At 36.7% G+C, this 18,157-nt stretch overlaps 1 protein-coding gene across 4 annotated transcripts in view; it reads left to right on the forward strand.

The window, feature by feature from the left end:
• LOC105383485 (synaptotagmin-10) overlaps positions 1–18,157 on the forward strand; it is a 75,019-nt gene that overhangs the window by 20,229 nt on the left and 36,633 nt on the right. For 3 of the 4 annotated variants that reach the window (XM_048625331.1, XM_048625330.1, XM_048625332.1), the window contains exons 2-3: positions 14,177–14,324; positions 16,392–16,533. In XM_048625331.1, the coding sequence (XP_048481288.1) occupies positions 14,177–14,324; positions 16,392–16,533 (290 nt within the window). Of the gene's footprint in view, positions 1–14,176; positions 14,325–14,646; positions 14,734–16,391; positions 16,534–18,157 lie in introns of those variants that run through there. The other variant, XM_048625333.1, reaches the window with a different exon arrangement.

Raw genomic sequence — 18,157 nt, forward strand, 5'->3', positions numbered from 1 at the left:
GAAATGTGCAAAACCGCGCTTAGAATAATTAGCATGCAACAAAGTATAGCCTCTATATTGTAGGGTGGAAATTAATCAGTGAGGTTCCCGTGGGAAGGTGAATGTAATACCAGCGACTATTTTGATCAACTCTGAAATCCTGAAAAAACAAACAGCTGTACATGGTTATTCAGTAGCTATATACAGGGTGAGTCTTTCATAGACGGTGCACATCCGGAAGTATGTCACAGAGCTTTTCATTCTGAACAATTTTTGTTATGATGACATTGGGATATTCTCGAAAAAAAATATCTACTCCCGGTATACACGGTGTCACGTAAACAACAAATTTTTGTATGGGGAAGCATGTTTTTTTTTCGTTATATCCCAAGGTCATTTATAACAAAAGTTGTTCAGAATGAAGAGCTCTGTAACATACTTCCGGATATGCATCTACGAAAGACTCACCCTGTATTTATATTTTTTTATGAAATAGCAGCTTTTTACTTTGTTTAAGTACTTGCTCAGTACCTATGTCAGTTGCAACAACCTGCCGACGGAACGTACACTGATAAATTTAAACTCTGTATAACAATGTTAGATGATTATAAGAACTTTCTCACATTATTTAATGGCGCCTTTAAGTGGAAAGTTGGTGTGTATATTGCTTTTGTTAATAAGTAAACTGCCATGGACTACAAAATCTGCACCAGTGCGAGTTTTTTCACCTATCGAGAAGTGAAATCGAAAACGCAAATTTGTATGGCATGGAGCTAGTACAGCTACTTAGCGCTAGGTGGCGTGTCTCCAGCGCCATACAAATTTGCGTTTTCGATTTCACTTCTCGATAGGTAAAAAAACTCGCACTCGAGGCCTAAAAAAATGCATGTAAAGTACAAGTAGGTACTTTAAATGCATTTTTTATCGTGACATAACAACAGGAAACCTTGTCACTTAAAGCAATCTCTTCTAGGAAACCGTGTTAACGAAAGTGTATACATAATTTATTATTTGGGTGAGAATGGTTGCGTATCGCGTTTTTCTGCGAATTGTTTTTGCTACTACGTAGTAAGATAGATACATATTTACCTATTTGTTTCATAGAAATACAATTGGAGTAAATAAAATACAATAATTCATAGAAATACCAAACAGGCCACGTTATTCATACTTCCGTTTAAATCCTTATCGAAATGAATGTTTATTGATTTGTTTCCTGACATGATTCGTTTAATAATTTTACCAATTAATACTATTTAATGTAATAATTATGTATGCTTATTATTATATATAAGTAACATGGTATGTAGTTTATTATATATTAATATATATTTTAATATATTATATATTATGATGCTAGGTATATAAATTATGTATGTAAATATATTGTAGGTAGTATGTTTTGGTATATTAAATATTTATGGTATATTCTTTATGGGTACAATTTAAATCATCACCAAAAAAAATATTTGTACGCTAATACATTGCACCAAAAAAAATAATTAAAACCAAATTAATTAAACCAACTCCAAAATCGAAATCCCAAAGAAAAACATTTACGTTCCAAAATAAATAAACACGCCTCCAAATAATTGCAAGTTTACAATAGATAATCTTTTTAGTCACCAAAACGGATAAATCATCACCAAATCATGTTTCCTATGATATTATAGAAATGTTGGCACTATTCACATAACATAAAAATTATATGAACATCATTAAAATTTATTTCAAACCAAATAAGATATGTTGCCGTCCCCGTCCTGTCCCCAAGGTGTCCAAGGTGTCCAATGTGCCCAAGGTGCCAAAGGTGCCCAAGGTGCCCGTCTCCGTCCCCGTCCCCGTCCCCATCCCCGTCCTTATCTAAATTCGCATCCCTATCCCCACCCTCATTTGAAGATATAAAGATATATTATAGTAGGTACCTACTACCTACCTACTAATTATTTAATTCTAAAAGTATTTTAACAAGTAACTTTGGTTTAGGGTACAATATTTTTTTTGGCTTAGCAGGGTTAGTCAAATGATACTCATAAAATAAAATATTGGTTACATTTACTTAGTGACAATATAGCTTATCTGGTTTGAAATAAATTTAAATGGTGTTGATATAGTTTTATGGTATAAAGTAAAAAAAAAATTGGTTCATTTCTGCAATATTATAGGACACATGATTTGGTGACGATTTATCCGTTTTGGCGGAGATTTCGAATTTATTGGAGGCGGAATTGAATATTTTTTGGTGGAGGTTTAAATACAAGCCATTCTTTATTTCTGCTACACTTTACCCTTTACATCTAAATATCCTTCCACCCAAAGGTTGTCTGGAAGAAATCGCTTTAAGCGATAAGACCGCCATTTGTACATATGTGTTAGATTAAGTTTTGTATTGTTGTCCATATTTTTGTGTGCAAATAAAGAATATCTTATCTTATCTTAATTAACTTTCAAATGTTCTTACAGTTCAATACTGTAGCTATAGTAAGTGCCTACCATCCAATATAAATTATTGAGATTGTACTGTTACCACTTAACATTAAAGCCTTATTGAATTGTATTGTGAAACGGTTATTGGCTTCTAGTGTTTGTGCCGAAAATTATCGGCTAAGACTGAAATTCTTTTTTTTAAACACCACCATGGTGTTCCACCATTTGCTCTAAATATTAAAATTCAAATTCAATTTATTTGCATAAACACAGGTTAGTTTTACAATGGTCTTATATGTAATATTAATATTGTATTTTGTTCAAATCTAATAGTATAAAATTGGTAGTTATAAAAACATTCCTCCGTGTTTCTTGATAAACAGCTACTCCTGAAAAAGTACTAACAAGTGCTGAAACTTTCACGGAAAGGAAAGGGTCGCTCGGAATTACGTTGTTGTCGAAGCTTTAACTTGGCAGGTGACTTTGCCTTTAAGGATGGAACAATCTATAAAAAAAAATAAAAAATGTTTGTTTATCTGCAATAAAAAAAAACACGCACTCACGCCTTGTACTAATGTACTCCCTTGCGGGGTAGGCAGAGGTGCATTGCTGCACCCACTTTTCGCCAGAGTGTATGTTAGTCCCAATGTAATAGGGGGCGGGCCTATTGCCATTTTACGGGCACATCCAAGACCCGAGAACAAATATCTGTGTTTAAACATATATCTGCCCCAGCCGGGAATCGAACCCGGGACCATCGGCTCAGTAGTATCTGCAATAATTGTAATTTTTTTCCATCATAGATACTATTTATAAGAGTTAAGTACTGTAATATGTACGCACTATGAGGTAATGAATGGGAAGTATATCAGTATTGTTTCACCTTATTAATGCCAGATCTCACATTTTTGCTAAACTTGTGTTTTACTTTTGTTATTATTTCTTTCGAAAATGGCAAAGTAAATATAGTAGGGAGAGCGAGATTCCACGGTTATAATGCCACACTCTCACGGGCAATGAAAAGGTTCCACTGAGGAAAGCACCTAATTACTCCTAAACAGAAAAAGCTAGCTTAATGACGCCCTCTGCAACATTGATGAACATTTAACAGAGCATCAGGATATTGCCAACTTAAATCGGTAATATTTTATTCAGATTATAAATTAAATGTTTGAAAAAAATGGGATTGTTTGGTGTCGGCATTTTGTGAGTGGAACTTTTTCATTGCCCGCGAGTGTACAATCCGATATAGGTATATACACTCGCGAGCAACCAAATCGACTCAAGCCTTCACGGCGCACATATACATTGATTTTCCTAAAACGATAAATGGTAAATATAAAAGTGATATGTCATTCGAAAGCTGAAGAATTAGGCTTTCAATTAAGATCAATACCATAAAAAAAAACTAAGCGCAGATTTAATGACGCATTTTAATTGCCCGTCAGTGTTAATTACCTCATTAGGAATCCACGCCTTGCGCTACCTGATCCCGCTATAAAACCTTTCCACATCCGGTGTACCTTATCAGTCGCTTGTTGCAAGTTGACCGGTACACATCTCGTTGCATTGTATTCCTTGTTTTCGCAAACCCATGGATACCACACCAGAAGAAGCTGCTCAAGTTGTTGCCTTGCTGCAACAAGGGTTAAGTCAGCGAGCAGTCGCTGCCCAGCTCCACTTGAGCCAGTCTGCTGTATCCCGAGTATACAGACGGTTCCAAGAGACTGGTGCCTTCAATCGAAGACCAAGAACGGGCCGCCACCGCTGCACTTCAGAGAGAGACGACCGCTTCATTGTCTCAACCTCGCTGCGCAATCGACACCTTACGGGCGTTGATGTGCAGCAAGAACTGAGACGTGTACGACAAGTGGCTGTCAGCGAGTGGACAGTGAGAAGACGCTTGAAGGAAGCCAACTTGACACCAAAAAGACCTGCATCAGGCCCCAAATTGACTGCAGGCCACCGACAAGCGCGTCTTCAGTTTGCTCGAGAGCATCTCGATTGGAGCATTGCGCAATGGCGGTCGGTCCTGTTTACTGATGAGTGCAGAGTGTGTCTGCATGGCAGTGACAGGAGAGGCCGGGTCTACCGGCGTCCGGGGGAACGATTTGCCCAATGTTGTTTCGCTGAAACAGTAGCATATGGCGGCGGTTCCTGCATGATGTGGGCTGGTATTTCTCTAGAGGGAAAAACCGCACTTGTTTTCGTGCCTGGAGGCGGCCGAGGAGGCGGGTTAACAGCTGATCGGTACATCACCGACATTCTACTCGGTCATGTTGTGCCCTATGCAGAATTTGTCGGTGAAGACTTCGTGCTAATGCACGACAATGCCCGCTGCCACACGGCACGAGTCAGTCGGCAGTTTCTGAGAGAGAAGGAATTGCGCACGATGGACTGGCCTGCGCTCAGTCCTGACCTGAATCCCATCGAACACTTATGGGACGAGCTCAAAAGAAGAGTTCGGGCCAGGAATCCAGTCCCTGCAAGCGTGGACGAGCTGAAGACAGCTTTATTAGAGGAGTGGGACGGCATTCCTCAGGAAACTGTCAAAAAGTTGATAAGGTCTATGAGAAACAGGCTGCAGGCTGTAATTAGGGCAAGAGGGGGCAATACAAAGTATTGATTTAAATAAATAAATTTTTATCTTAACATTTTTTGTTTAATTTGTATAATACGATACCCATACCCTTTTTTCCTAAATTCCCGTTTTTCCTACAATTGCGTTCAGACATCATTTATTTCAAAAATGATGAATGGATTTCAATAATAATGATATGAAATTAAAGCTGACATCTTAAGCTTTTAAATGACATATCATTTTTATTATTTCTATTCATAATTTTACTTGTATTAATGTATGTTTGCGCCGTCAAGGCTTGAGTCGATTTGGTTGCTCGCGAGTGTAGTATATACCTACATGATCCCCCAAATCCCACAGGATTTAAATTTGCAGACAACCTTGCGGAAAAAGGCTATTGATCAATAAAAATATTCTGAATTTATTTAAGCACTGGGGCCCACCCTTAACCAGGAAACATTTTAGTCCAAAATACAATAACAATGTAAATAAATTCACAAGTTTTGAATAATTATTTTGACTTTTATAAGCAGCGAGGGTATAAACACGGAACAAAGTTTGACCACTTTATGTTGCTGGATTTTGCTGTTGTTTATTTAATTTTAATCCCGACGTAAAAAAGAAATCTTGTAAGTTTTACGTTACTGTATGTGTCTGTTAGTAGCGTAGCTCTCAATCGGCTGAACTATTTTTAGTTTTTTTTTTTTTGGCAGGTACTGAATTAGGAAATGATGTGGTTATAAGCAGATAGGGGATTCTTTACCAGAGGTTCCAGTTACTTTCTAGAAAACTAGACTACACTAGGATGTTGTAATATGAACTTTATCTGCCCTCTGAACCTGGAAATGTTTTGCCCTATAAAAAATATTATTTACTTAATTTATTAATTTAATAAATTTTTTAATAATTATTATCGGCATAAATTCTCCATGCTACGCCAGTTTTACAAAAGTTACTTCATAAACGCCCCCTTTCGCTTTGTGTTTCCTTTTTGGTTCGCATTATTATCATCATTAATAGATTTTTGTAACGATGCCTTCTGGCTTGAAATTGATAACAAAAAACAGAAAAAACCGGATCCAACATGTATTTTATGTAAAACAAACACAAGGTAATGAATCAAGCGAACAAAATAACGAATAACCCGACAGAATTAATTGAGGGTCACCAACCCTTATATCTGTTGTGCCAAAGTCCTAACCGACCTCTCTCGCCCGAAGCGATGGAACCTTTTCACTTTATGCCGATCGGAAGTTAATGTTGTATTGGATATTGAATATGATATGTGTTAGTTCTTCAACACGTAGAAATTTAGCTCTTACCGCGCACGAGTTAAGATCAGAATTTAATCCAGAGCGTTGCACAAGCTGAATCCACATAGTACAGAAGTTTACTAACTAAAGTTTAGTATTCCAAGTTAACTATCGGTTAGTAAGAAGTTACAGGATGCTGGCAACTCTAATAAGTGTATGCTATGAGTAAACCGACCAATCATTAAATCGTCCCGGCTAAAATAATATTTCTCCTGATCTCTATTAAAGACACCGTAGCATAAAGACACCGTAGCATAAAGTTTAGTTAGGCAAAAACATATAGGTATAGTCAAAAGGGGATGGATTGTAATTGAAAGATGTTGTTGTTTTGAGACAACAGTGTGTAGCAGCAGTTAAACTTGTCTTACTAAAAATACTATATATTCCCAAATTATTTTATAAAAGTAAATGAATAAATGTTGAATGTTAACAAGAGAACTTTTTAAACACGGCCCTTCAAATTAGAACAACTGGTGTTAAGTTTCACTGTACAAACAGTCTCAGACCTCGCTCGGTCGAGTTACATTTAGTAACAGTAAAGTTTGACAGGCAGCAATTTAGGTTATTATATTGTTAGTTCGGTAAATTGGTCAGCCATTATGATTAGTTTTTGACAGTGTTTCGCCAATTACCTCACACGTGATAGGTATACGTTCAAAAGTTAGCTAGTAATTTATCTTTTTTATACAGGGTGTTGCAAAAAGGGTATAATAAACCGAAACCAGCATGTGAAAACCATTCTCTATAGTAAAAAGTCACAATTTTTTTTCACGAATTTTGAAATTCGGATTTCAGATTCGGGCTTAGATATCATGCTGCACATGCTGGTTTCGGCTTAGTATACCCTTTTTGCAACACCCTGTACAGGTTCTTGCAGAAAAAGGTAATTCCTAAAAGTCAGCTTTCGGCTCACTATTCCAATTTTGCTAAACCTGTATAGTTATAGGTGTATGTAAAGTTAGCTAGCAGATATATTGAGCTGAGTACCTGTCTTCAAACACATATATGTATGCCAATGCCGGGAGTTGAACCCGAGACCTTCGGAATAGCAGTCAGGATCACTACCCATTACACCATTAAGTATATATTATGTTTATTAAAGTTAAATTAAGGAGTACAGACAGATACCCAAAAGCAGATATCTTCTGACATCCCATATTTTGATTTATTACTGAAAGTTTAGTCGTTTTGGAGTTTCCTAAATTCATTAGAAGGGTAGGGTAGGACAGAAAGTGTTAAAAGCTAATTCTCACATTCGGAGTTTTGTACAGCAGCCGTAGAATTACATTCCTGACAAATCAGGTTTTGATTAAATGTATTCCTAACTGATCACCGTGGCAGGACATGGATCTAAAATAAGGTAGCCGGTAGTGGTTGGATGAGGAAGGCCGAGGACCGAGTGTTGTAGCGCTCCTTGGGAGAGGCCTATGTCCAGCAGTGAATGATTATTGGCTGATGATGATGATGATAAGTTCGACTAGTCATTTTGAAGCAAGGACATCGTAATTTAGCTGTCCGAGAACCTCCCACCTGGACATAACTTGCCTTGGAAGACCTGGAAGTTTTTAAACCGACTTCGAACACAGGTCGGTCGTAGTAAGGAAGGACAATATGGCTAGGTTGGGATTCACGGATGCACAAAACCTGAGTTGCTTGTGTAAAGCGCCACAAAATATGGTGCACCTTACTTCATGCCCCACGTGTCCCTACACCTGTATGGGGGAAGAGCTCATGACCGCTACCTGCGGTGCAGTATCAGTCGCCCAGTCCTGGGCATGTATTATTTAGCGACTTTGTTAGTTTGTCGTCGACACGATAAGAAGATCGTAATTTAGTAGTATTATTGTGACTCCGTTCAGAGTTTCTACCTATACTGCCTAAGTATACTACTATAGACCCCGAGTTTCATTGTAAGCCTGGTTACACTTTTGTTTAATGAGAATAGCAATAAAATGATAATGGGCCTATTTCCCTAACTGCACTTGTGGCAATGGAAGTAAATAATATGATCTAAGGCCAAATATGAGCAGAGAAAATGCAATGTTGTCTACCCCGTATTATATCAAAGGCGTGAGTGCTCATTTCACGACCATACTGCTTATTCATATTATTCATAAACAAAATAATTTATATTAGGTACGTAGGTATTTTGTCATCAAAAACTTCCATCTAATATGTTGTTTTTTCAATATCAGTAAGGATTTTCTCATGTAAATGTTCGAAGCATTTACCTTGTAATATTGAAGCTGTAACACGGTGGTTCACCCCGAGTAGGGTGTCCAATATTATGTACATGCTTTTGTGGTACTCGGACGAGCGGAAGCAAGATAAAGTTTAGATAGAATGGAGTTTGTACATTTGTTTGACTGTAATTATATTTTCATTTGAGACAATTTATTGTATTGTGGTTTGTTGTCAATGTGGATTACTGTAAAAATTATAAGCGACAGTTCACGATTGGTAAATAACCCAAGGAGCTCTTTTTCTACATCACTTGCACATAAAAAACCACAAAAATACTATTCTGTTACTTTAAGTGGAAAGTAGGTACCTACGCCACCTTCTTTAGCACGCGTAAATAATAAATAAATTAACAAAAATGTACGTACATTGACACAAAATATTAGGCACGACACTTTTTTGTGTTTAAAGTAGGTAGAATACTTTTTATGCGAATTCGTTAAAGTTATATTCCTAAAAAATCAAAATTATGGAATTACTTATTTCAACTTTCTATGTTCTAAGCCACTTTAACAAAACTTTCTGGATTTTTATAGTACCCAAGTCTGTTGCAAAATATGTTCACACCACTCTGCCCACACGCCATAAGGCTTCATGTTTACAAACAACACATTACATCCCTGAACCCCCCCGTCACTTTATATCTTAACTGCAGCAGCGGGTTACACTAATGATACACGTGTCCCGACGTGTCCCGACATGTCCCGGGTAACGATGACGGATGGTCGCCCTACTCAGACACCGCCACAGGTGGTAGGACCATAAATCCTAGTCGAGGTTTCATAGTTTCCCTTTCAGATATATCTTTATGTATCTTTGTTCTCGTTCCGACGTTTTTAGCGATTCTGTCTTTGTGTAAAAGTATTTGTCTTCCGGCCACTGAATATTTTTTTTATGAACATAGGTACCCAAAGTTTAAAAAAAATATATGATTAGAAAATTACAGTGGGTATATCGTATAGTAACTTACATGTTTTTATCATGATAACTTTTATTATTTGCATTTTTTTAATTCTAGACATTTTACCTAAGTATAGGCATAGACTAATTTAGTCTATGGTATAGTTAACACAGCTTTTACAAAAAAACAGGGTGTTTTATTCATAGAATGAGACCACAGCAGGTTAATGTACTAAAAAACTTTTTCATCTCATTTAGGTAAGTACTTCTTAAAACTAATTGAAATGTTTTTCGATTAAGCTATTTCAACGTTACTTAATCCTTAGCATTAAGGATGCGAGTAAATATAAACTTTTCAAATTTAATGTTACTTTTGATAAATAATTATTAACGTGTACGTAACGTTTTAGCAAACAATTAAAAAAAAAATATTTTGGAGTTACCTACCTCAAATTTTTTTTTAATTAAATATTTTTTATGCATTTTGTCTGCTTACAACTTACAACTTAGAGCGTAAAATTATACGAGGTGTTACTAATAGTCAAAACTTCAACAAGTCCTTACCTACTTGCTAATTAAGTTAATCATTTATTATAAAACATAATAATAAATGACGGGCAAAGTGACATTTACCCGTCGCCATATTTAATTAAAACCATGTCTACAGTTTATACAATTTCTATGTGATAATGTGTCATGAACACAGCTATGTCGGTTATAGGGTTGACTACCTGAGCAACTGGGCCTTGACTGAGCCGAGCCGCTCGGAACTAATTAAATCAAGCTACACGTGGTGGAATAATTCATAATTACCTGACGCAATATTAAAACTGGTTATTTTATCTACCTACAATATTTTCATCGGCATTGTCGACGCCGTTTCTCCATACATTGATGACAATCGATTGTACGTATACTCGGGTCACGGACTCCAAATGTCTCATAGAACAAAAGTAATTCAGAATGGTTTGCTGAGTCACCCCCAGTCAGTTTACCTTACTTTTGCATCATTCTATACATAGGGGAGACCGGGGACAAAAGTAACAGTTTGTAGATTCTGTCTGATTTCTCGTAATTAATAACATTTACGATAAAATAAATATATTCACATAAAACTTTCGTATATAGTCTACAAATATCCATTTTTACTTTACTTAATACATCTCGAATTTTAGCATTTTTAAAGCCTCAAAAAAAAAGGGAAATCGTTACTTTCGACCCCATGGTCAGGACGAAAGTAACAAGGCATGGGTCGAAAGAAACAACCCATAAATTCTGCCCAATTTTATAAATACGATTCAAAAGAAAGAACAAAAAAAACAAGCAAATTATTTAGTTAAGAAAACTTCTTAAAAAACTATCGAAACTAAAAAAAACTTATGACTTATTGACAAAACTAAAAAAAACTTCTTAATATAAACTGTAAATGAGATCCATCATTTAAACTGACTATTTGATAAGAAGTTGTTTTATTTGTGCCATAATATACAATATTATGACACAAATATCTAATCAAAACATTTAAAAAAAAATTATAATGTGACATGGCAAACTTACGTAAGTAATTCGTTACTTTTGTCCTGCCGCGAGCTGTTACTTTTGTACCCATCCCCATTTTTGAAATATCAGGCGACATAACTTTAAAACAACACGTGTTATTCGAAAAAAATTTATGACATGCTACAGACAATCTTATAATGAATCAATGAACAAATAGTCATATGGTTCTTGGCATTTTAATTCTACGTAAACACTAAATGAATAAACGCCAAAAAACTTACTTTGGGTGTGTAAAATCACGAAATGCTCACTAAAACAATCTTGCACCGCGGCACGGGCGCGGAAAATGATATCATGCGTGGGGGACATCGCATGCTGACTACCAGCTGTCGCTTGGGACGTTAAGGCTATTGGGGAAGTCCACAGAGTCTTTGTTACTTTCTACCCGCTGTTACTTTTGTCCCCGGTCTCCCCTACTTATTCTTTCGGTTTCGGAGTACAAATTAGCATACCAATGTACCGTCTAAATTTTCATAATAGAGCACAATTAAGTTTGGTCACGAATCTACAATGATGTAGATTATGCTTAGGGATACCGTTAATCCATGGACATACCCGGCTTAGTTCAGCTTAGTGGAGAACACGACACTAATCTTGTCTAAACCTCTCATATGAGACACCGACCGGCAATTCTAGAAATCATATTGTGCCGATTCGATGATACGTCTTCCACGAACCTCGGGCTTATACTAGACCTGGTCTCAGTGAGGGCTGCACAGGCCAAAAGATAATATACTATAAAGTGGGTAGTCAATATTATAACACCCCTCATTTTCCGTCATCGGTAAAAAAATGGTTAAGTCAGAGTTTCCTATTATCATTGTCGTCTTCACATATAGATAACTCTAGAATTGTCATCATAACTACCAAATATTTAAATATGTGAATTTAGAATAAGAAGTATTCTCTTACTACGTATATTTATAGATACATCGTAGATAATACGTATAATTAAGAAAATGATACATTGGATAACACGAACATTAAAAAGCAGATACATGTTCAAAATTCTTAGAGTGCGACAAACTTATCTGTTCCGGTGACAGTTCACTAAATTGGTCCATATCTCATTATTTACTAATGAATTATATATTGATATAGATTAGATGGGTTTATTAAAACCGCAAGGGTAAATTACCATTACGGAAAAACTTAGCATCTTAAAGAATTAAGAAATATTAGACATTTACGTGACCTCTCACCGGAACAGATAAGTTTGTGGCACTGTAACATAAATGGAATATAGACTAGTACTATATTTGATTATCTATTTCTGACCTTTATTTTCACATTCCATTGAACACATTCATTTGTTGAAATATTCCTGAAAATAATGGCAGGTATCCGATGGTCTTCGAGATCGGCCTCTGAGAATTGTCAGATTCTCCGAATCGTTTAGACTGATTCAACAAAATTGCAATCCGTTTTAAAGCATTTCATAGAAATATAAATCTAAGTAATTCAAATTGAAGGCCTTCACAATGATAAGGAAAAAGGCGCTTTTTTCGTTTGAGTCACTTACTTGTCTTTTTTCCACAATGCTATATAAGATTTGTAATTTAAAGTTAGTGACAATATTGCTGGCCAAACGCGAATATTTACAATACTACACGGTATGTCGTGTAGTTACTTTACTTAAATTAACGCAAATTGGCAACAACAGAGGAAAGATGGACAATAAGGGACATGCAATGAGCAAAATAGCACCTTTACATATAAAATTATATTCTGTTTGTACATAGTTTTCGTTAAATAATAATGCAATTCCTTTGTTAATAATGTTTAAATGAACGTGCCATTTTCTGTACTAAAGGAAATGAGATGTCAAGAGGACATGTTGAAATGGGTTCTCTATGTTCTATCCCATTAACTTTTCTCTTTTACTTATTCACATTTAATGTTTGTAGAGACAGATTTCAAGAAATAAATGATTATCAAAATTGTCTACCAATGCAAGTTGATCACCAAATTCAATAGAAAAAATACCAACTAAATTTATTATAAGTACTTGATTACTGTATATTATTTTCTGGCCAAAGTTCGTTATAATTTAAATTAAATACGCCCGCAACCCTACAATCCCTTGTGACCGGACCACTAACCTAACTTTTAGCTTAAAACTATGTAGATAATACGGCTGATATCTATCATCACTGTATACTTTGTATATCGCGTTATACGTCATTTTTTATTAACAATACATAAATTATGTATCTATCTATTTCTATCTAATTCTATTATACACTCGCGAGAATTGAAAAAGATCCACCCAATAATGCCGACCTTCATTTTTTAATAAACAAGTTTACACACACACACATTTAATTTAAAGTTTTAACCCGACATTTCCGTTTTTTGAAGTCGGTTAAAAACTAGACCGTATTGCCATAAAAACCACATTTAACAGGTGTTTACAACGGAATTTAACTATATTTATAAGGTGTTCAACAGCCTTTTGACAGTATTCAGCATGTAAGTTCAGTAAGTTTTGATAGTAAAGCCCTTCCTTTCTCCCTCCACCGTGTTATTAATTATGAAACCTTCACACTTCAGCACGCACTTACCGACTGAAGTGTGACGACGATCTGAGGATGTACTGAACACTTTGTGAGCAATAAATAATAATTACAGATGTTACAACTTTCTTGCTGTGTAAAAGATACTGAAACAGTTAAATAGATACAATAAGCTGTTGAGTGCGAGCTCTATTTCGCCTTAAAAAGTACTATTTGTAACTCAAGAACGACTGAACCGATTTTGTTGAAAATTGGTAGAGAGGAAAATCTGTTTTTTAATTTCAGATACTAGATTGACAGATTTTGACCGGTTCATCAACAGTCGATTGCCCCGCCATTAGAACGATACGTCAATTAATCGCGGGAAACTCGTCTGTTGATGAACCGTTCAAAATCTGAGATTAAAAACAGACTTTAGGTAAGAACCAGGAGATGGACATAGACTTTTTAACCCAGAATTCCCACAGGAAAACCTTTGAGAGCGAAGCAAAGCTCGTTGCTAAAGCCAAAACAAATACAATGACTATGCATTCATGATTCTTTTTTAATGATTGATATTATCTACTAACATAGGCTAAGACTCTAACAAACTTTAAGGATTTAAGTTATCTGAAATAAATGAAATTATTATTATTATTAATTCCCCCCCTCCCCCGCAGCTGTGTGGCAGCCCCCCGGCGAGTCGGGCGGCGTGCGCGGCAGCTCCGTGGACTACGTGGCCGCGCTGCTGCTGGCCGCGATGGCCGCCGTGCTGCTGGCTGCCGTCGGCTACCAGTGCGCTGCCACGTGGAGGTGGATTATGGGCAGGTGGGTAGTTGACCAAGGCCAAGTTCCACCATAGGCAGTTACATCATTAACAACCATGTTACACTGTAAGTGTCATCTGAAAAAAAAATCCACAAATTGAATTCTTGACAGATGTCTCAAAATCAAACGTAAACAGCTAATCCCTTGTTAGAATGTAACATAGGTGTTAGTGATCTAACAGAACTATGGTAAAACTAGGCATTAATGTGCTTTATTAGCTGGCAAGCAACAACCGTCTGTTGGAGGCAGTCGGTTACAACTGCGGTGTCTCTTGCCTACTCGTATGTATTTATTATGAGCAGATGTGTTAAGGACGTAAGGTGCGTTGTTGACTGGCCGCCATGGCCGCCGTGCTGCTGGCTGCTGTCGGCTACCAGTGCGCTGCCACGTGGAGGTGGATTATGGGCAGGTGGGTACTGGCAAGCGACGACCGTCTGTTGGATCATTAACACTCCTGTTACATTGTAAGTGTGATCTAAAATAAAATTTCCGTCATGAATTCTTGAGAGATGTGTCAAAATCAAAAGTTAAAAACTAATCCATTATTATAATGTAACATAGGTCTAACAGAGTATGGTGAAACTAGACATTTTAATGTGCTTTATTGACTGGCAAGCAAAGACCGTCAGCCGTACAGCAGTTTGCAGCTTGCGAGCTCTGCCGAATAGGACCACTACAATCTCGTTTTCGCTGCATCTCGTGTGATTTTGTCGAGAGTCAGGAACGCGCTTAAGGCTAATTTTGAACCATGGTTTGAGCTATGGTTCTTGGTAAAAATCGGTGGGTAACGTACAAAACCTACATATAAGCAAAACTCATAGTATTTAACTCTTATATTAGTTCCATCAATTCCGTTTCCCACTCCGACTTATGTAAAAGGCACCATCTTCATATTGTTTCTTTATCCACGTGAGTAATACGGTTCAAGATACGACGCCATTTAAACGCTGCTCACGTCTATAGAACTCATCAAGCCAAACCTACAGTGCAATTGAATTCTCAACTCTATTACGTTGTAATAAGAGCTGATGGATGTTTGCTTACCAAGTTACATGGTTGCTAATTGGGGAATGTTCCCTCAATTTGCGTTCGTTGATTCTGATCGAGTCTTCAATGTTGAAAGGAAATTTAATCCTTGTGGTTTGGTTAGTCTCGGCTCGTCTCATCGAGTTTGGCAACAAATTCAATTGCATTTGGAATACAATACAATATTTCAATTGTTTTTTAATTAAACAAGGTACTTAAGTACTCTTTTACTTTCATGTAATATTTGTAATTAAATGTAATAGTTAATCATTAAGATGCTCAGAATGGTCAACGTAGGCAACGTTGACCATTCTGAAAATTAAACATAATAATTATACCTTTAGTATGAGGCCGTATAAATGACTCTATGTAATGTAAAATAAATATACTTTACTATCTAAAGGATGGAGAAAAACGAAACACCCTTCGAGCTAAAATTTTATATACACAACACACAATAATTGTTTATAGTGGAACTCAATACACAAGTAGGGTAAGTACACTAATGGCAAATATGTGTTTTCTGTGCGGGTGTTTGCGCAGCCACCATTACTAGCCACTTTGGTACCCTTTTCAACTAACATATTTCATTTTAAATCAATATACCTAGTTACAATACTTATGTTATTATGGTATCAATATTAAAGCATGCCTGTGTTTTTTTCACGCCTTACAGTTGGAGTAGTATAAATGTTATTTGGGAAAATGAAGTATATATGTTTCCATACGAGTACCTCATCACTTTCATCACGACCCATCACATCCCCACTGCTGGGGCACGGGTCTCCTTCCAAGGAAGGGTAGGCCTAGTCCACCACGCTGGCTTAGTGCGGGTTGGTGGACCCAAAACACAAGCAAGCTTGTGCTGAAAGAGTTCGGTTCGGGTAAGTGGGCAACCTGACTGTCAGATGTTTTCTACGCTTACGACATGGCATAGCGACTACTGCCAAAACGGCAACCGGGACCCGTGCCGTCTGAAGCCCGACTGTATAGTCCAAAGACACACACCGCAACATATAACTATCTCTCTCCCGCCCACAGGACTCGCCGCGACAGTGAAGAGAGCAACTGCGACTCGCTGTCTCGCCAGGCCGCCATCCGCATCAGCCACTCGCTGCCCGACCTGCAGTCAGAGCCGCTGAAGCCCGAGTATGTGCAGGAGCACAAGGACCCGGCTAAGAAGGTTAGACATGCTGGCTTATGTTAGATGCTATTAGCTGGTGTCCACGAACTCTGATTCGCCAAAATGTACGCATTTTTAAAAGGATGGATAGGTATAAGTATAGTTGTTTTGATTTCATTCTTGCATCTCAATAAATAACATAACAAACGATATTGGGATTTCAGAAAGTATTGTGTACTAAACAAACAGGAAAAACGGGTAACAATACAAGGATAACGCACGTATGCTTGTTTATGTTTACCGACGACTTAATTTTTTTTTACGCTACGTTGCTACGGCGCTACGGCGTAGCATGAGACTGGCGTAGCGTACTACGTCGTAGTACGATTCGTAGTAAAGCAATAAGAAGCTTTTGCTAGCTTACTTACAAGTTACCTGAGTAGATACTGACTATTTTTATGATTGTTGAAGATTTTAAATAATAAAAGTTTTAAGATGAAGAAAAGCTTGCAGGTATAATAAGCTACGTCTTCTATAAAGTAGTGATTGAGCAAACACAAAGATGACATATATAGATTTATAATGTACTAGCTGTTCCCGCGCGCTTCGCTACGCCTTAAAAAGTTTTCCCGTGGGAATTCCGGGATAAAAAGTAGCCTATTTTTTTTCCCAGGGTCTAGACCGTATGTATACCAAATTTCATTCAAATCCGTTCTGTAGTTTTGGCGTGAAAGAGTAACAGACAGACACAGTAAGGATAAGGATTTACCATCGTCTATCCGTTATTTACACACTCATCTGGGTGGATTTTTTTTAATGACCGTTAACTTGAGATGTAATTAATCTGCCGGAGCACTCTGAATGGTGTAATAGTAGTTAGTAAGTTAATTGCAGCATCCCCTAGCATGTAGTAATAACAGTATTCTGCTGAAATGGCTTATTTCTTCATAATCATGAAAACATATTCGCCCTTATAAAAATTTGCTAATTATGTTAAATTAGAATAATATTATTATCACTAAGTAAAAAAAATGGTGGAAAAAATTGTTAGATTAGACCCTGTGATCTACATATACCTAATCATAAAGCTTAATAATGCTGTTCTATGCCTTTGACTCCAATTCAAAGTACATTAATAATTTTATCCTTGGAGGTAGTTCCATAATCAAAAACACAATCAATACTGATTCAAGATCTTGTATCTTACTGTGATATTTAGTCAAATTAAAACAATAAACCCATGGTAATATTACAAATATGAGATAATATATACACATAAAATAACTGTAAATCAAAATAGATTCATTAGTTTCGGAGTTACATACGATAGACACTCTATTGAAAATATTTTCGACAACAACCCTATTAAAATCAATAGTCGAAATTCCTTCCATATTTGTAATGCCACATGTCCACCAGTTACCTGTTACCGCTTCGTGTGATAATTAAGTTATCCATGCATTTAGCAAGCGGCCGAGCAATCAGTATGCACAATGGCAGCCATTTCAATTTGTGCCCAAGCGACCGACAACAGACGGGTAATAGATTTGATGTGCACACGTGCTCAGCTTATAGTGTACTAGCTGTTTTCTATGGGTGTCACTTTGGGTTAATTTGTGTGATTTTGGATAGTTGAAACAGTTACGTAACTTTTTTAATACTTACATAAAAAAATATAATAATT

The sequence above is a fragment of the Plutella xylostella genome, chromosome 14 (assembly GCF_932276165.1).
Source record: "Plutella xylostella chromosome 14, ilPluXylo3.1, whole genome shotgun sequence".
NCBI lineage: Eukaryota > Metazoa > Arthropoda > Insecta > Lepidoptera > Plutellidae > Plutella > Plutella xylostella.